Source organism: Astatotilapia calliptera, chromosome 9, assembly GCF_964374335.1.
Source record: "Astatotilapia calliptera chromosome 9, fAstCal68.1, whole genome shotgun sequence".
NCBI classification, from domain to species: Eukaryota; Metazoa; Chordata; class Actinopteri; order Cichliformes; family Cichlidae; genus Astatotilapia; species Astatotilapia calliptera.
In genome coordinates, this window is record NC_137430.1 from 5,732,368 (window position 1) to 5,753,565 (window position 21,198).

Consider the following 21,198-nt stretch of genomic DNA (forward strand, 5'->3'; position numbering starts at 1 on the left):
GAGCTTCACCGTGAAAACATAATCGGACATTTGATATTTGATTGAATTTTATTGTTTTACCTTTGGGGTGGCACCTGGGGTGGCCAGTCTGGTTGGGGAGGTGGCCTGTGCCCCCCCAGGCCACCCCGCTGGACACGCCACTGGCAGCAAGAGTCCTGAGAGGGACTGGAAAGAGAGAGCATATTTCTCCCATATTGGCTTCTCTTCATTGGCTTCCTGTCAAATCCAGAATTGAATCAAACTTTTTCTTCTTACATACAAAATCTTGAGTAATCAGGCCCCGCAATATCTTAAAGACCTCATAGTACCTTATCATCTTAACAGAGGACTTTGCTCTCAGACTGCAGGCTTGCTTTTTTAAAGTAGAATGGGAAGCAGAGCCTTCAGCTTCTGGGCCCTCTGCAGTGGAACCAGCTCCCAATTTGGATACGGGAGACAGACACCCTCTTTAGTTTTCTTTTTAATAAAGCTTTTAATAAAGCTCATCTCTTTTCACTCTCTGTGTTTATACATTACTGCTGCATTTGGTCATTGGTTACTATTAGGCCTGCACAATAAATCGAAAATTTATTGTCATCGCGATACCAGCATGTGCGATGGGCCCATCGCAAAAGACGGCGTAAACTGCGATAATTGGGTACCTTAAAATGTTTACACACGTGCTTTAAAGAATTTACCAATCAAAGAAACCCCTTTATACATTTGACCAGTCGTATAGAGCCCTTCACGGCCAATCAAATGGATTAGAGGCCTGCCTCCTACGTAGGTGGGGAGCGAACAACGCTGCAGCAACGAGTCAGAGTTGTAATGGCTGACAGCGAGACGCATGACGAGAACGCTGACTATGAACTCGTGCCTTAAAAAAGAAAAAAGAAAAAAAAAATAGTACCTCGCTTATTTGGAGGTACTTTGGATTTGATAAAGACGACCTTCTCCAAACACAGGTGCTCTGCAAAACTTGCCGAACACTCGTGGCAACCACCAGAGGAAACACGACTAATCTCCACCATCATCTTCAATACAACCACAGAGAACTGTTTGAAGAGTTCCAGAAAGACAGGGCTAGCCAAACAAAGGTTGCTAATGTTAAGACAAAGAGCACAGCAGTCCAACAGCCACTTTTTCAAGTGGAACTCCTTATGAGAAAACGTCGAAGCGCTACAAAGAAATAACAGAGGCCATTACACATTTTTTTGGCTAAAGACATGATGCCTATAAATACAGTTAGCAGAGAGGGCTTCACCAGTCTGATACATAAAGTGGACCGGAGATACCGCATCCCCTCACGAAACTACTTTTCCCATGTCGCCATTCCACAAATGTACGAAACATGCCACTGGACCGTCATGTTTGACCTGAGCAAAGCTGAAAACTACACCAGCACTACAGTAAAGTTTCCTCTCCAGTTTTGACTTGCATCATAACTACTTGGTGAGTGGTAAAATGATGAACAACTGCATTGAGATAATTTGCAGTATAATTTAAGTTATGTTTATTTAAAACTAATTCTAGAGACCGGGAAGGATGTTTTTTTTTTTGTTTGTTTGTTTTTTGCTATTTATTTTATCGCACGTCATATCGTTATCGCAATATTGATCAGTTATCGCACATCGCAGGTTTTCCTAATATCGTGCAGCCCTAGTTACTATTACATTCTCTCCCCCCCCCATTTTGCATTTTGCACAGGACAAAATGCAAAATAGTTCCCTATTTTGTTTTTCCTTCCCACTGTCAACAATTATATGCTCATAATTGGTCATGTGATGTTAGGTTTCTCTCTAATAGTTTTCCAATACAAAGCGCTTTGAGGCGTTGTTGTGAATTTGCACTATATAAATAAAATGTAGGTGAATTGAATTCATAGAATTAGGGAGCAGAGGGTAATAGACCATTATACAACTAGACGTCCTTTTGCCACCTTTCTGGCTGGTTGCTGGTGTACTGCTTCTCAGTGTCATCCAGCCACTTGCCAGAGTCTCTTATAATAATGCAAGTTATAATTTTAATCCAACTCTACGATTTTGGATTCCAGCTATATAGCAGTGAGATCCTGTTCTGCCAAAAAATAGAATAGCCCTTTATTGTCATTGTACATGTACAATGTGCTCCACACCAACTGCACTTTGATAAAATATAATGAGTAAACAGTGGGAATAAAAAGCAAACCGAAGAAATGTATACAAAACAAGGGAAAAGCACACATTGGAGAACAAAATAGTGTCCAGTCTAAGCAAAGTGGTTGCAAACCTGCAGCAGGTGGAGAACTGGTTCTGCTTCACAAAGTTCCATAAAGTTGCACAGCAGAACAAGGACTATTGTTACCGGCTGCACTTCATCCATAGGATGACAAGCTTATTAAAGCTTATTAATGTTATGTTTTGTTAGAAAGTGTAAATGGTATTGTCTGTGTAGGTTGTCAGTCACCCAGGTCATGGTAATCTAAGGAGCTTGGAAAGAAAAGTGACTGTAGTTTAATACGTTTCTTGAAGACATTTCATCTCTCACCCGAGAAGCTTCTCAGATGACGCTCAGCTTTTCCTACATGTCTTTAGATGTAAATGCTGTTATTGATTACTGGATAACCTTCCTTTTGCTAGTGCACACAGCACATTTGTCTTTTATACTTCATGCTATATACTTACATACATAGTCTGTGGTTAAAATGAGACACCAGGTCTGTTGGCCAGTTTTGCCAACATCTTTTTGTGTGCAAGTGATCACTGAAATTGCAGTTATGGTTCTCTCTCCATTCATTTAGATAAGTTCTTGTACCTGAAATAACTGCCTAGAGATGTTACCAAGATAGCTGTAGAGTGGCAAGTTCTAGAATGACTTTGATTATAGCACAGCTACAATCTTAGCTACACAACAAAGGCTGTTTATGTCTGTATGTCACAGACCTGACATTGTGACTGAGATTAGCTGCAACAGAACAACATGAAAGCTTACATTAATCTGCAGAACCACTCTGGCCTACAGCACTGTAGAAGATCAGCTGACAAAAGGTCATGTGTCCAAGTTTATGTTCACCAAGGCACTGCTCAGTGGTTCAAATCAAATTCAAATTCAAATTTTATTTGTCACGTACACAGTCATACACTGTGTACACAGTCATACACTGGTTTGATGTAAATGCAGACTTATGTGTGGGCATACTAAAAACCATTGATTGGGGAGATGGAGAGAGGTAGAGAGCAAGGCACAGCTATATCAGCTGAACACCGGAACCAAACAGCTGAGATCATAGTGTCCAAGAATAATAGAGAAGTCAAAATAGGAATCAAAAGCTTAGCTCGCAATAATCAAAAGTCTAGAGCATTAGCACACTGAAACTACATGTTTGATTTGGCAGATTTTTACACCAGATGACTTTCCTGACGCAAACCCTCAGGGATTTGTCTCCTTCTGGAATCGAACCAGGGATCTATCACTTGTTAGGTGGATTTGTAAACCACTATATAAGTAAAGATATACATTCTCATAACAGACAACATACAGCAATAACTTGGTTAGGCTCTGTTAGTCAGTGTAATAACAGATGAAGGTGTTGTTGTTCTGTAGCCATACAAGTTGTGTTTATTCCGTAGCTGACTCTTAGCCTACTCTCTGCATGAGCCTTCTGAACTTAGTGGTGGAATTTCATTCATGAGGCTTTTTTGGATTAAAGGCTCAGCTGTAAACTTGGCTTTGTTTGCCCATGCATTCCTCTGTGGAGTTGTGTTTTGTTGACTGTGAACATGATCAAATGTATCAAAGAGGTTAAGTTACCTCTGCAATTACACTTTTTTGAATTTGGAACACATTTTTTGACTTCCACACCTAATTACTCACTCCTTTGTTTTTTGCTTTTGTCCTTTTAGTTGTTTTTTTTTTTTAAGTTGGGGGTTTCATGACATTTCATTATTGGACTTTATGGTTTACCTCAAGTTCCAGTATGGGCTTACAAATGTATGCTTTGAACCTCCACACTAACCTCAGTTTGTTCATGCAAACGCCCACCTTCATAAGTCGAATAACGAGAAGCGTACAACAGGCACTGAGGATTTCTGATTCTTCTAGCATGAAAGTTTTCATTTTGTAAATAAACAGTTAACAGAAAATATAGAGATACATGTCGAATAAAGGTCAGCACTTTCTTGGTGATGTATATCATTTTGCTGCTGTCTCTCAAAATGTAAATAAAATGTTTTCGTGTCTCCAGTTTTCCTTGTCATGTACACTTTACATCACCTTGTATCCATGCAAACGTTTAGCTTTAAAAATGAAAATGAGTGACTTGGTGTTGGTATGTAATTTTTCAAGACGTGCCTGAAGTTTGAAAGCTTGCTATTAATTAATTAGTGCATTTTTAATATGGCTTTCAGACCCTCATTAACGATCTACTTTTCATATCTTGGGGTGGAAGTAGGATGACGATGGGGGCTTTGAGGTATTGCTTTTATGCGGTGGGAGTCCCAGATGGCTCACACCCAAGCTCCTTTTGTAACTTGTACTATGGCGAAGCTCTGAATTACATATGGTTAAGACCCAAAGCTTTTTCCTTGATGGGTTTTAGTGACAGACAGGGATTCTCACTTAGCCCATATGGTCCTGGAAAGAGCATTACACCAGTGACTGTGCTTTAGTCAGCCAAGAGAGACCAAAACGTAAATTTTAGGCTGTTAGGTTGATTTACCTGTCAAGCAGAAAGCAAGCGACTTTATCGTCACTGTTAAAATCCTTCTTTCTCTGCATCATCTTCTCTGAAAGGCTGCTGTGCCAATATTTACTCTGTCGTCTCTTTCCTTGTGTTTTCACTTCTTTGGTGAAGAGGACCCCCACCAAATAAGAAGATAAAAGAAAAAAAAAAAAGAAGTATGACCCTTCATAACTTGATGGTATAGGCATGAATTTATATTTGCCGCCATGGCACAAAAACACGTACGAGTTCCCTTCCGCGCTGCCTTTGTCTTACTATGTTGTCATTCTCTAGCCCAGACCTTCCCAAAGTGTGGAGCCATTGTAGGGGGGGGGCACGGTATGAAAAGTGGGGAAAAAAAACAAAACGCTTGCACACTGCTAGCATGGGGCGCCCGTACAAACGCAAAGCAACTTCATTCTAAGCCAAAGACTAGACAATATGGTGAAGCATGTCTTCCCTTTGGTTTCACCTGCACAAGTGCTGAGGTAGGTCTCCCTGCAGGATTGGTTTTCCCTGCATCGGGAGCAGCGCTGGGCTCTCCAAATCACGGACAAACGGTATCCCACATTCTTGATTTTTAGTTCACAAACACTTGTTGTAATGACTAACTACTCCTGACATTTTGGAGATGTTAGCTCTTTATACAGTGAAGTTACAGTGGGATACAAATAATATCAGGCTGATCCTGCCACGATTTGTTCCCCGGTTCAAATCCCGGTCAAACAGTATCCCACAGCTGTTTGTTTTTAAACCCATTTTGCACAGAGAGGCATTTTTTGAAAAATGCATTGACAGCAATGTTGAATATTATTAAACAGGAAAAAAACAACTACATGTAAAATAATCACACTGTGACGCCTCTGTCTTTGTAAATGGAGGGACAGTAACTGCGTGTGTATGTAAGCCTGTAAAACCTGAAGATACTCAGATCAACAGTATTTTGTCTCTATCTGCCATTCTGCTATTCATCTCATGTAAACAATAACGTGGCGCACAGCGTGACGTGAAAAAAGGCACATACCTTTGACGTCGTGTGACGAACTCTGTATTCCTCGTCCACACGTAAACGCAAAAAAGGAGTGATTCTGTGATTCGAAACACCGTTTACGTGTGGACGAAACAGCTGCGTTTTCAAAAATACCCGTGTAGGTGTGGACGTAGCGTAAAAGAGTTAGTAGTTTATTTTATTACTACCTGTAATTTATTGCAGATTACTTGTATTTGCTTAATTGTTTAATAAATGTTTGAGGTGTGAAATAAATGGAGCAAAATATGGGTGTGTGTGGTTGGAGGATGTGTGTGTGCACGCGGGAGGGGGGTCGCAAACATTTTTCTTGTAAAACAAAGGGGGGTCTAGCAAAAAAAGTTTGGGAACCACTGCTCTAGTCATATACAGAAAATGAAATTAGGTGGAATGGCGATGTCCATCTCAACCACTGTATTCAAGATTGATGGGGAAACATGGCAGCTTCCACAAATCCGGTGCCCGCTCATATATATTTTTAATAGGGTAATTCCAAGTTTATGAGAGTGCATCGATGTCTTGGAAGACAGAATTACACACCAATCAATGCATATTTATGACTGCAATATTCTAAAAGTCAAAGCCAGAATCTTAAAGTGGACCCTTAAACGTTTGCTCAGACAAGTGAATTACAGTAATTCAAATGTGATTAAATAATTCAGAGTGTGACAGCATGTAACTCAATTTGGCAATATTTCTTAATTGATTGTTAGCATCCAACGTGAAAACTGAGTCAAATAGTCATCCCAAGGTTCTTGATGAAAGAGCAAGTGGCAAGGGGACCCACAGCTCACATTACCTTATACATAAACATGTTTGGGGGACAAACATGTTTACAAACATGTTTACTGTAGCTTGAAACATTTTGGGACCTAAAAGCAATACTTTTGTGGCTAGAAGATTTCAGCTCATCATGAGCATGAATGTCATGGCAATTTTGGGCTATTAAACATTTCTTTAAACTGTTCTTTTTCCAAGGTGGGCTGAATATATAGCATACATGCTTAATAACTTTAAGAAACAACAATCCACACATGGTTAAAAGTATTCATGCACTCACTTAAATATTTGAATGTGGTGCTGAAGATTCTACAGGGTCTTTTAACTTGGCAAGGCCAAGGCTTAATAATTTATCAGCAATCCTGATTGAGTTTATCTTTGCCAACCCCAAAAGTTACTTGTCTGAAAACACATTTATTAAAGTCATGTTTTTTCAGCTTTAGGATCAGTGACATCTTTGATGTCAGTAAATCAACATTACCAGTTTGCATCCAACCCTAATCCAAATGGATTAGGGTTGGATGCAAACTGGTCAGTGATGGTAGTGGAAGTGTTAGACGCTGAGCTAGTGGGGTCGCTGGAGCCTATCCCAATTGTCTTAGGGCAAGAGGCAGAGTACACCCTGGACAGGTCACCAGTCTAATGCATGGAGACAGGCAATCATAACCACCTTTGGGAAATGTAGAATAACCAGTTAACCTAAACCCACTAATTGCATGTCTTTGGATTGTGGGAGAAAGCCGAATAGACATGCAAATTCCCCAAGCTAATGGTGGAATTCAACTCACAACCTTGTTGCTGTGAGGTAATCGTGCTAACACCTGTCCCACCTTCTACCTGAAAATCTTTTTCATTAAATGAATCTAGGGCACCCTTTCACAGGGACTAGCTATGACAACGCAGCCAGAACACTGATACACTCCAACTACTGATGGCTAATAGTTGGTAGAAAACCTACATTACCTACACATTTTTGATGACTAGAGCTTGAACTTCAGCAGTGATTTTAACAATGTCTTCATGCCTAAATGTATTACTTTGCTGCCATGTGATGGGCTGGTGAGATATCTGTGAGCAGCTGGATAGGATGGTGGCTGCAAAATCACTGTTATAGCATAGCACCAGGGGGCGATCGTGGCTCAAGAGTTGGCAGTTTGTCTTGTAATCGGAAGGTTGCCGGTTTGAGCCCCGGCTCCGACAGTCTCGGTCGTTGTGACCTTGGGCAAGACACTTCACCTGTTCAGAGAGCCCGGTGGCGCCAGTGTCCGGCAGCCTCGCCTCTGTCAGTGCGCCCCAGGGTGGCTGTGGCTACAATGTAGCTTACCATCACCTGTGTGTGTGTGTGTGTGTGTGTGTGTGTGTGTGTGTGTGTGTGTGTGTGTGTGTGTGTGTGTGTGTGAATGGTTGGATGACTGACTGAATGTGTAAAGCGCTTTGGGGTCCTTAGGGACCAAGTAAAGCACTATACAAATACAGGCCATTTAGCACCTCAGAAATCCACCTGTTAAACCTAAAGACTATTTATTTCAATAATTGTGACCATTTCATCACTTCTGGCTTGGTGCATGTGTGTGCACATATACATGGACTTGCACACATGCACAAAAGCCATCTCTTTCAGGGTGTAGCCTGTGAATGAGGCTGCTGGCTTTGGAAATGTGCTGACGCTGCTTTAGAAAAGGCTGCGGTGGCCCAGTATGGTTTCTGAAAGGCAGGCCTAGACTCCAAACTAAACCGCGTCTCTCTGCGTTTTTCAGGCAAGACCACTGCTAGAACGTGACGCACTGCTCCCAGAGGTCTTTTAAGGGTGGCTGCTTAAAGCAATCCCAATATAAACCTTCATTAATTAATATGCATGGCCAACAACTTTCCAGTGCACTACTTTCCGATACCAATAACTGATCAATTCTCCATCCTCCCTCTCTCATCCCCTGCTACTTGTTATTTTAAATATAACATTTTTTTTTCTTTTGCATGTTTATGCAAAAGTTTATTTGGCTGAGAGCTGGTGCTCAAAATAATACGATCGTCATCGAAGTTAGTAAATCTTCAGTTTTCTAGTACACGGTCAATCAGTTGGTGCAGTATTGTCTGTTTCCTGTTCACTGCAATATTCATGTGCACAGCTGAATAGATGAAAGGTTTACAAAATAAAAAGGAAATGCCAGAACCGCTTAGTGTGGTGGACAGAAAAAGCTGAGTGTAGGCTCTGAGGAAGTTTCCCATTCACTGTAACAGGAAGGCATTGACTTGCTTTCTAGTATAAATCTTTGAAAGTGCTTAATGAAAGGAAATGTGAAGTAGAAGAGTGCATGCTAAAGGAGTTAGTTTCTTAAAATATCTTAGTGACTTATATTATGAGACCAGCTTCAAGTTGAACACAATGTTATCTCAAGAGAACAGGCATAAAGTAATATGGGCTGGTGTTCATATATTGCCTTACTGACCACTGAAAGCATTTTTGACTACAAGCCACATTTAACCACACATTTATGCAGTGCTTGATTCTAATTTTGTGCACTTCATGTCTGTCATGCTTGGCCAATTTAGAATTACCAAGTAAACTAACATTATCCTGGTAGTATGGTAGTAATTCTTAGATTTAAAGTCTCTCTGATTCTGACATGCAGCATGTCCAAAAAAATCACATCGCAGAACTAATATGCTAATGCAAAACTCAGTATTTTTATTTTTGAATTCTGTTAGAGTAACTTTGAATGATTCGAATCAAATTCAAATTGTATCTATTATTGTAGGGTCTACCTTACAATATAAAGTGTCTTGAGGTGACTGTTGTTGTGATTTGGTGCTGTATAAATAAAATTGAATTGAATTAAAATTCCAATATAATCCTCACTCATGTTTTACTGGCCCCTTATTTCAATCCCTCTCTGTTTAAGCCAGTTTTCTTCTGATTGAAGAGATTACACTAAAGATTTGAAGAGCTAATGGATGGGGCTAATGTGGGATTACTTGTACATACACTGTACAGTTTTAGAACACCCCAATTTTTCCAGTTATTTATTGCAATTCAAGTTGTTCAAGTTCAGTGAATATCTTGAAGTGGTACACATTTAAGTGGTGAACTGCCAGAGGTTTAAAAAAAGAAAGGTAAGGTTACCCAAAACTGAAAAATAATGTACATTTCAGAATTATTAAAAAGGCCTTTTTCAGGGAACACAACATGGGTTAACAATTTAAAGCTGTTCTGCAGCAATGGAGGTTGATCAAGCCTTGAAAGCTGGTGCTACTAATTCCTACAGGTGTTTCAACTTTTCTGGATTACTTACAACCCCGTGTCTGTATAAAAGCAGTGTTTGAACACACTTTGGTGAGCATCAGTTGAACAGTATTGTATTGCAGAAAGTGTGTTGCTACAAAAAGGAGAAAAAAGCAATTAACAATGGAAGAGAGACAGAGTATCATAACACTTAGTTCAGAGTACCCAGCCTTCTTGGAGTTCCTGGGTGGGGTACTGGAGGGTGCTCCTCCTGGGGACTCTGTTGTCCTACTGAGAGACTTCAATGTTTACGTGGGCAATGACAGCGAGACCTGGAAGGGCATGATTGGGAGGAACGGCCTCCCGGATCTGAACCCGAGCAGTGTTTTGTTATTGGACTTCTGTGCAAACCACAGTTTGGCTATAACAAACACCATGTTCGAGGGAGGGAGGTGAAGGGAGCCACCAAGTTGAAGAAAGAGTCCTACCGGGCTTGGTTAGCCTGTGGGACTCCGGAGGCAGCGGGCGGTGGCTGAAGCAAAACCTCGGGTGTGGGAAGAGTTCGGAGAAGCCATGGAAAAAGACTTACGGACTGCCTCGAAGAGATTCTGGCAAACCGTCAAGCGACTCAGGAAGGGAAAGCGGTGTTCTACCTGCACTGTGAATATTGCGGGTGGAGTGCTGCTGACTTCGACTGAGAAAATTTTCGGGCGGTGGAAGGAATAGTTGGAGGACCTCCTCAATCGCACCTGCACATCTTCTGTGGCGGAAGCAGAGTCTGGGGACGAAGGGGATGACCCAGCAATCTCTGGGGGCGAGGCCACTGAGGCAGTTAAACAACTCCTTGATGGCAGAGCCCCTGGGGTGGACGAGGTCCGCCCCGAGTTCCTGAAGGCTCTGGATGTTGTAGGGCTGTCTTGGTTGACACGTCTCTACAATGTTGCGTGGAGATCAGGGGCAGTACCCCTGGACTGGCAAACTGGGGTGGTGGTCCCCATCTTTAAGAAAGGGGACCGGAGGGTGTGTTCCAACTACAGGGGAATCACACTCCTCAGCCTCCATGGGAAAGTCTATGCCAGGGTGCTGGAGAGGAGAGTCCATCCGTTAGTCGAACCTCGGATACAGGAGGAACAAGGCGGTTTTCGTCCTGGTCGTGGAACACTGGATCAGCTCTTTATCTTCTTGAGGATACTTGAGGCTGCATGGGAGTTTGCCCAACCAGTCTACATGCGTTTTGTGGACTTGGAGAAGGCATTCGACCGTGTCCCTCGGTACCGGTCTCAATTTACTGGTCGATCTACGCCAATACACTCACCTATGGTCACGAGCTGTGGGTAGTGACCGAAAGAACGAGATCTCGAATACAAGCGGCGGAAATGGGCTTCCTCCAAAGCGTGGCTGACCTCTCCCTTAGAGATAGGGTGAGAAGTTCGGCCATTTGGGAGGGGCTCAGAATAGAGCCGCTGCTCCTCCACATCGAAAGGGGCCAGTTGAGGTGGTTTGGGCATCTGACAAGGATGCCTCCTGGGTGAGGTTTTCCAGGCATGTCCCACTGGGAGGAGGCCCTGGGGCAGACCCAGGACACGCTGGAGAGATTACATCTCTTGGCTGGCCTGGGAACGCCTTGGTGTTCCCCCGGACAAGCTGGAGGAGGTGGCTGAGGAGAGGGAGGTCTGGGCTTCTCTGCTTGGGCAGAGCAAATCTTAAACTTGAAAACCAGGTCAGAGCTGTTGTTAAGAGCTAGCTTTTTTTATTTGAGGCAGTTAGCCAAAATAAAGCCTGTTTTGTCAAGAGACAGTCATCAACGCTTTTGTTACATCTAGACTCGATTACTGTAACGCACTTTATTGTTGGGTTAGCGATGTGTCCATTAGGCGTCTGCCATGTGTCATTTAACTGAGGACTTACACCCATTTTAATTTCACTCCACTGGCTGCCTGTACTTTATAGGGTCCTTTTTAAAAGTTCTTTTATTTGTTTTTAAGTCTCTTAATGGCCTGGCCCCTCTTACCTCTCCAAGCTAATACAGCCATATACACCTGCCTGCTCCCTTAGGTCCACCAGTCAGCAGCTCCTTGAGGTGCCAAAACCAAGCGTAAATTTAGAGGTGATCATGATTTTGTTGTAGGTTAGGCAGACCTCTTCTCTTTCTGATTTTAAAGCTCTTCTTAAAACAGGTTGACTTTTTTTTTTTAAATAATTCTGTTTTTTAACATATTTGATTTTATTTCCTGTCTATGCTATTTGTATATGTGCAGCACTTTAAACTAAAACCAGGGTTCATAAAGTGCTTTATAAATAAAGACGGCATGGTATGGTAATTGATGTGTAGCAGGTTTTTGTCATGGGATCACACTGGCAGAAAGCACGGATCAGTGCTGGAATCTGTAGCTCCCAGCAGCATCGGCCCCATGACTCTCACAAGCAAGTTGGTTCACTGCTTCAGGCACAGGGCTGTACAAGTCTTACAAGTCTTTATCAATTTTATTTTAATTTCACAGCTTCTCTTCTTGCTCTAGGCTAACTATAACTACCCCTACAGCACAGAGTTCAATAATGCTGTTCTTTGTGAACATTTTGAAGAACCTTCAGTGTTTGTTCTGTTTTTGCAATAATAGAAAATAGGAATGAATCTGGGAACAGATGATGTATCATCATCTATTCATCATTTTATCCTAATGAACTTATAGTACCATATCACCCTATTAGAGCACTTCACTCTCGCTCTGTAGGCCTACTTGTTGTTCCTAGAGTATTAAAAATTAGAATGGAGGCAGAGTCTTCAGTTTTCAGGCCCCTCTTCTTTGGAACCAGCTTCCAGTTTGGATTCGGGAGACAGACACTATCTCTACTTTTAAGATTAGGCTTCAAACTTTCCTTTGTGCTAAATCATATAGTTATGGCTGGATCAGGTGACCCTAAATCCTCCCTTAGTTATGCTTCAATAGGTGTAGGCTGCTGCCCATGATGCATTGAGTGTTTCTTCTTCGGTCACCTTTCTCACTCACTATTTGCACTGAATCTGTCATGGTCTCCGTGCCTGCCCGGTCGGCCCCACAAGGCTACAATTGCTGTTGCTGTTTTCTCCCTCTCTGCCTGGGCGGAGCTCACTGTGGGCTCCCGCCCTTGGCCCACACACACACCTGACAACACTCACCCATCATCACCGGGAGCACTATTTGAGGCTGGAACACAGATCCTCTCGTCGCTGGATGATTGTACCCCTAACGTTAGTGTTCTCACAGCTCTTGTGCTTCATATCCGTGACTTGTGATTAGTTGGTGACCTGCCTTCTCGTCTGCTTCAGATCCCCCCCCCCCCCGGACCTGCGACCTCCCTGCTGCGGGAAAGTGTGTGAGTGTGAGAGAAGAAGACGTGAGCGAGTTACCCTGTGATTTCCCCCCGGAGTTTTGGATCCCTTCACTGTACATATATTGCACTGCACTGTAAATAAACCACACCTTGGAGATACCTTACCGCTCTGCGCTTGAATCCCTGTACCAGATCGTGACAGAATCATTAAATTGAGTTTTCTCTATATGTATGTATCTATATGTAGGGTGTACCTTATGCCTACCTTGGCACTGTATAAATAAAATTGCATTAAATTATTTACATTTTTTTTTGTTTTTGTTTTTTTTCGTTTCTTTAATTGGTCAGTGCAATGAGCATGCAGTGTCAGTGTTATATTGTCATCTACCAGTGGCTGTTATGAATATAGTTCTGATGGTCTTCCTTTCTTTCAGGGGAAAGTTTGCTGTGGTCAGAAAGTGTGTGGAGAAGTGCACGGGTCATGAGTACGCTGCTAAGATAATGAGGAAGAGACGGAAAGGGCAGGACTGCCGGATGGAGATCATCCATGAGATTGCACTACTTGAACTGGCCAGCGCCTGTCCCCATGTGGTCAACCTCCACCAGGTCTACGAGATGGCTTCAGAGATGGTGCTAGTTCTGGAGTTGTGAGTGTCAAAAATTCAAGGTTGAAACCTTTCCTTTCATGTTGTTTAGAAATGGAGACCTACTGGGAAACACCAGCAGACATACTGCAAAGAAACAGAATGGCAATTCAAAAGTGCAAAAACGTAAAGGGGCAAAAATTGCATTTTCAAATTGTTTTTGGCACAAAGTTAGCAAACATTTTAGGATAAATACTGTACATCCAGTTTTTATCCCGGTAAAATGAATTAATGATAATTTAGATAATGCTCCACAGTAATGGTGTAGTAAGTGCCCAGAAGCATTTCACAGTGGCTATCAAGTGGCGACACTTGCTTGACACCATATTAACCATAGACTGTTTATAAAGATTTATAATCCAGAGTAAACTTGTAATCATTGTTAATTATATTAAGGTTACTGGCAGTTACTGTGAGAATAAATCTTATGAAAATTCTTTGTTTTGCTATAAAGATCTCTTTCAGGGTCTTTTAAGCTTTTTTTTTTTAGTCTCAAAAATCACCACTTATTCAAAAAAAACTAGTGCTTCTCAAAATATCTTGAAAAAAGTAAATTACATTTTAAATTATTTACATCAAAATGATAATCTCAGGAAATCCACTATCTCAAATTGTTAGAATATTTAAGATTTAATGAAAAAGGATTTACAATCCGGAAATATCCATCGTCTGAAAAGAGTTTTTAGGTAAGTTGTAGTACTATTTCCACACTCCAAACTTGGCTGGACCTTCTTTACCATTAATTTCAGTTTCAGCAGTGTGACATGTTTTTGTAGCAGCATTCATCTCATCTGTATTTTTGGGTCAGGGATTTCTCCTCTTCTACTTGACAGTGCCCCTTAGATTCCCTGTGGCGCTTAGGTCAGGACACAGTGAACCAACAATCACCCACACTAGCAGATTACATGACACCCCATATCACCACAGACTACAGAAACGTCATGTGATTTCCAAATGAAATATATTTACTTCCATCTGAAACGAGGACTTTGGGCTGATATTGTCTCTGATTCAAGAGTGACTTGATATTAGGAATGTGACAGTCGTAGCTCCTTTCCTCAGGACATCTGTATGTGGTGGCTTTCACCCCAACCTCAAATATCTGCTCAGTTTATCAAGACACCACATATTTTCAGAAGTGCTCCACCGTTTTCGGAGACGTCTGTTACCCACCAGCTCGATAGCTAGCCGGGGTTTAAGGCTCACTAGAGCCGGTGAGAACACCGGACTCCCGGCAAATCGTTTTCAAACCCACCGCCGTCTTTCGCTACTCAGGTTAAACATGATATATAAGTCACTTAGATAACTTAAAAATGTTATTGTTTGTCTTTTTTCAGTATTTTATTTGTTCCTGAGTAAATTGGTTTGGCTGAGATTAAAGTTATAGGTTTTACACAGCTGAATAAACGTCAATAAACTGATTAAACAGAAGTGTGCAAGTCTGCAAATTTCATTAAAATGTAATAAACTATCATCTTGTCTTTATTTTTAGTCAGCACATACCTTAAACACTTAAAGCTGTAAGCTAATGATAGTTATATAAGAGCAGATGCTGCTGGTGCAATAAGCTGTACGTTTTACATGATCTGATTAGTCGACTAATCGCAAAAATAACCTGTGACTAGTCGACTATCAAAATAATCGTTTGTGGCAGCCCTGTTGACAATCCTCTCTATGATGCAGTCATCCCTGTTCCTTGTGAGCCCTGTCCTACAACAATTTTTAAGTTTCCAATCATTTTCATCAATGATCATTTGTCGCTTAAGCACCTTGTGAGGTGTGTCACTGAACTTCATCCCATGATTGCAGTTACTTGTACTGAACTGAATTTATACTGTTTGAGTAGTAATTTCCTCACACTCAAAATGAAATACTGTAACGATTAGAGAAAATGGATTTCCAATTTTCCATCCATCCATCTTCATCCGCTTTATCCGAGGCCGGGTCGCAGGGGCAGCAGCCTAAGCAAAGAGGCCCAGACCTCCCTCTCCCCAGCCACCTCCTCCAGCTTATCCGGGGGAACACCAAGGCGTTCCCAGGCCAGCCGAGAGATATAATCTCTCCAGCGTGTCCTGGGTCTGCCCCGGGGCCTCCTCCCAGTGGGACATGCCTGGAACACCTCACCCAGGAGGCGCCCAGGGGGCATCCTTGTCAGATGCCCGAACCACCTCAGCTGGCTCCTTTCGATGTGGAGCAGCAGCGGCTCTACTCTGAGCCCCTCCCGGATGGCCAAACTTCGGAGGAAGCTCATTTCTGCCGCTTGTATCCGCGATCTCGTTCTTTCGGTCACTACCCACAGCTCGTGGCCATAGGTGAGGGTAGGGACGTAGATCGACCGGTAAATTGAGAGCTTCGCTTTTACACTCAGCTCCCTCTTCACCACGACGGACCGGTGCAGCGTCCGCATTACTGCAGCTGCAGCCCCAATCCGTCTGTCGATCTCCAGCTCCCTTCTCCCATCACACGCGAACAAGACCCCAAGATACTTGAACTCCTCCACTTGGGGCAGGAACTCATCCCCGACCCGGAGTGGGTACTCAACCCTTTTCCGGCTGAGAACCATGGCCTCAGATTTGGAGATGCTGATCCTCAGTCCTGCTGCTTCACACTCGGCTGCGAACCGTTCCAGTGCGAGGCCCTCACCCGATGAAGCCAACAGAACCACATCATCCGCAAAAATCAGAGATGAGATTCTGAGGCCACCAAAGCGAAAGCCCTCCGCCACTGGGCTGCACCTAGAAATCCTGTCCATAAAAATTATGAACAGAACCGGAGACAAAGGGCAGCCCTGGCGGAGCCCATCACCCACCGGGAACGAGTCCGACTTATTGCCGGCAATGCGAACCAAGCTCTTGCAACGGTTGTATAGGGATCGAATGATTTCCAATTTTTAAAAATGAAATTAATTTTAAAAATTTCATTTTTCTAAAATGAAAGTTTAGTTTTTCAAGCTTTTTTTCTTTTATAAATATTTTTAGATGCACTAATATTTGTATTATTTTGAATGATCACGTTGCCATGGAATAGTAGACTTATGGACTACTATTGTACATAGTGGGGTTAAACAGAGGGGTATTGGTGTGAATGAGCTTTCTAGTCCTACAAAGCTTCAGGCCAAACTTTAATGCTTCAGCAAACACTAGCTATTCTAACAATGTGCTCTGCTTTTTTCTTATGTATACACACACGCCATTTGCATTATAGGATATGGATTTGGTTTCCTCTGTCTTCTGGTGAGGAGGACAGACAGACAGACAGACAGCAGTAATAGAGACAAACTGAAAGACAGCTCCGTCTGAGCTAGCGTGGCATTATTACACATAAATGGGAAACTGTAATTTAGGCTGCAGTAGCTGCATGAGTTGTTGATCTCATCTCACTGGTCACGTTTGGGTATGCTTGACCTGGTTCTAAGTGTGTGTGTGTGTGTGTGTGTGTCAGTTCATGACATGCCAGGCTGATTAAGGTCTCTCTCACTTCCAATCTCTTAGTCTATCCTTGTCTCTATCCCAGCCAATGCCATATTGGATTTTGCCTGCATGCCAGACCATAGTGAATCCCACCTCCCCCATCCCCACACGCACGCACGCATGCATGCATGCATGCGTGCGTGCGTGCGTGCGTGCGTGCGTGCATACTCACAGACGCACAGAATGTGTGTTTAACCAGTTGAGAGCAAACTGCTAGATTAGATGGCATTGACACATTCTGGATCAGCTGTCATGTGTACACAGAACCTCTGACAGTGCTGAGGATTGTACTAGTATTTTCACTGCACAGACAGAATGGTACATGCCAGTTATCCCAATTGTTAGGAAGTCCAAGTGAGTCTTAAAGCTTTTAAGAATAATTAGGAATCCCACATATGAGGTCACCTCTTATGTTATTTTTCTTCTCTTGTGTAGTTCTCTTAACCAAATGTGTCATTTCTTGAAACCAACTATACTTTATTGGGAAGGTTTAGTCTGCTCAGCCTTCCCAAAAAGGACAAGAATCCACTGCTGTGATGACAAGGAGAGAAGAGTTGAAACTGAAGACTGATTCCTCCCTTGGTCTCGTACTGAGCTACTATATCATAGTATTTATATGATGAAGTAGCTACGTGGTACACATGCATGTGTCCTGTGCTACATGGCTAAAAAGATAAAATTCTAAACAACAGTTGAAGAGAACTCATTTAATATTTAAGTGACACATAAATATTAGACTTTGTTATTTATTGAGGATAATGGTCTATTAATAAAAGTCAAAGTATGCAGACATTTAGGATTACCAGTTAATTTGAAGGTGAAATCCGATGCGGGTTTTGATTTAAAGTGGTGCTCCCCATTATGTTTTTCTCCACAAATATTTAATACATGGTCATGGTTTCACAGCCAGCAGGATTTTTTTGTCCAGGCTTTAGAATGTTTGCATCATGTCTTTGACATCTAAGCAGTAATGACAAATTTCTGACCAAAACTCGTTGCATTTAATGCAGTTTTTTAGCGCTTAATTTGTCAGTAGCTGAAGAAATGTAATGTCATGTCCACAGCCTGGGCCTCATATTTCACTCTGTCTGTGAGAGATGAGTGTGTGTTCTGCCAGTGTTTCACAGATTATAGTGTTTTGCAGGATTATGTGCTGTCAGCAGCACATGCCATACAGCGCAATCTGTCCAGTTAAGAAGATCCCATAAGTTCGTTTTTTTAAGTGCTCGAGTAAGCCCACCTCAGTCTGTAATCCCAGTCCCAGCCATTGCTCATATAAAGGCTAATCACAGAATTAAGTGCCGTCCTGAATGCGGACACATCTCTCACACACACAGACCAAACCATACTGCACTTTGACTGGTGTTATATGAAATTAACAGTAGATGTATAAGTATAACGATACGAGAAATATTTGTGTCTGCCAGTCTGTCTGTCTCTTTGTTCATTTATGTGTTTAGGAATGCAGTATTTCTATCTAGCTTATAATTAGTTTTGGATCAGGTGACCCTGATTCTGCTCTAGGCTCAGGCTGCCCTTGTCTTACTCTGATTTGTTTATGCCATGATTACATGTTATTAACTTGTCTACACCCGCCTATAGTTTGAGTTTTGTCCTGTTAGCTGTTCTTCATCTCTCCGTTTTGTCTTTTGTTTCTTTTCACCCCTTGAAGTGGTGGTGGCCAATGACAGCCCTGCTTGTTTCTGCTGGATTACTCTTCTTGTTTAAAAGGAAGTTGTTCTTCCCCTTGCTTGTTTGCTCAAAGAAGATTGTAGAATAGCATCCATATCTTCTATTTTAAATTCTGTTGAATAGAAGAAGCTACTAAATTCATAATAAAACTACAGACAAGGAAATCTAGGCCCATGTTGCTGCTATTCGGTCTATGTACTGTCCCCCATTCTTTTCGCTATCCTTTTTATATGGGAGGGCAATAGAGCAGAATGCTTCCATTCTTCCTGACATGGGATGTTGACAACACAGTCTTTCCTTTTTTCTTTTCTCCCCGTCTTTTATTTGGCCAGCAGCTGACAGATATTTCGGGCAGTGGGGCAAATGGTGATGGAGGATTGAAGGATAGAGGGAGGAGGGGGCAAATAGTCTACGAATGAGGGTCATAGAAATCTATTCATGACATTGCAGAGGGTGGGGAGTGAGAGAGAAAAGGGGGAATAACACTGAGACATGAATAGTGTAAATGCGACAGAGAATCATTAACCAGAGAGAGGACAGTTACCCACAGAGAATGAATGAGAGCAATAAAGAGCTCCATGCGCTCGCTGCTGGCTGAGCTCCAACTGGGAGTTCATTATGTATTGAGCCGCACGAGTGCACGTGATCAGTCCAAGTATGGCTCCTCGCCCAGTCGTACTGAAAAAAATGGATACATACTGGTTTATAAACTGGTTTGATACTGTAAAGATCATATCCTCTGAGAATCATCATAATATCATCATCATATTATCATATTAAACTACTTTCACTGTGTCATACCCAAAAACAGTCAGCGGAGGGGTGGATCACAGACATCATCACAAATATATTTAAAAAGAAGTGAATAGTTTCCCACAACCAGTGATCACTATATTTGTATTGAACAGTGGTCAAACAGGAAGAATTAGAGAGCTGGTTTACTGAGTAGAATAAATTAAAGTGACAAAGTAAAGTAGGAGTCATGCAGGCGATCTACTAAAGTGTGCCAGTTTCTGAACAGCAGCACAATTTAGCAGGTTGCTGACAGCGCAAGTAGTCGAGCTGCAACATGCACGCAGCTTGGTAGTTGTAATCTGACCAAAATATTATAAAATTTCTATGTGAACATGACAATCAACATGCATTAGATGTATGTTCACCCTGTGAGGCTCACTGATGTGTTTAACAGTTTAAGTCAACAGTAGAACTCTGCAGCTTAAATTTGGTTTGATGATGTGATATTTGATCATTTGTTGATATGTTGAAGCTGGACAGTACAGACACTGATTAATGAAGTAACACCTTTTCTCATTATTTATGGTCATTTCTTTTTGTTTAAATAGAAGACTGTTTAACTTAAATGTCAAACTCATTGGGGTTTTATACAAATGACATATATGTGTCAAAGGCTGAACAAAGCCTGTAGGAGGTTAATTAATGATGTCAGGTCACAGACATGTAGGCAAATTATTGAGCTTCTATTTTCCACCAATAAATGGAGCCATTAGGATGTGGGGAACTCCGGGTTTCTGGACATGAATATTTTATGAAGGGTCACTTTGCTCCATTCATTTGCACTCGGTCTGACTGTATTGTTCCCCTTCTATCTGTCACACACAGTGGGGTTAGATTAACTGATGATTATAAAGTGTCCACAGGTGTGAATGTTAGTGTGAATAATTCTGTCTTTCTGTGTTAGCGATTTTGTTTTCTTTTTCCTTTCAACAAATCATCTGAAGTTGATGGTAACGGATGGCCAACCAAAGTTAAATTGATTCAGTCCCACAGGACTGTGCTGGCATTAATTACATTAGCAACTCATTAATCAAATTCAAACTGCCCTCCAGCCTCTGGGTCAACCTGACATCTCACAGGGTCTACTGTAAGGCTGTCAGGCCAACAAGCAGGCAGCTAGCCAATCTGTGTTTGTTTGATATAATGTGTGTGTGTTCCTGTCTAGCTATCTTTGTGAGGACCGAAATCTGCATTCTGCTATACTTGTGAGAACCAACAGTCACTTGTGAGGACACACTCACCGGTCCTCACAAATTTGAAGGCCTTTTTGAGGCTCAAAATGTGGTTTTAGTGTCAGTGTGTGGCTGGGGATTTTGGAAGTGTGGATCGCTTGTTTAGTGAGACTTCTGTCTCTTAAGTTGATTAGGTTACTTCTGTTTAAGAAGCCAGGCAGCCTGTTATGAAAGTCTTATCAGTATTTGCTGGATTAAGTGTCACAGTTTAACTCAGATCTTGATTCCTCTGCATGTTGAAGTTACACTGTAACTCCCACATGTGTAAATCCGCACATCACCACTGTTTGTTTTTTGGGGGCGTTGGAGATGGGGTCTGTATTAGTGATGGGATTTCCGGCTCTTTTT

General features: G+C 42.0%; 1 protein-coding gene across 2 annotated transcripts in view; it reads left to right on the plus strand.

The window, feature by feature from the left end:
- The window catches only part of stk17a (serine/threonine kinase 17a), a 40,523-nt gene that overhangs the window by 6,385 nt on the left and 12,940 nt on the right, over window positions 1-21,198 (plus strand). Inside the window, exon 2 of one of the 2 annotated variants that reach the window (XM_026180291.2) lies at window positions 13,452-13,664. The exons of the other annotated variant lie outside the window; for it this stretch is intronic. Within the exon in view, the coding sequence (XP_026036076.1) occupies window positions 13,452-13,664 (213 nt within the window). The remainder of the gene's footprint in view (window positions 1-13,451; window positions 13,665-21,198) is intronic. 2 annotated transcript variants of the gene reach the window in all.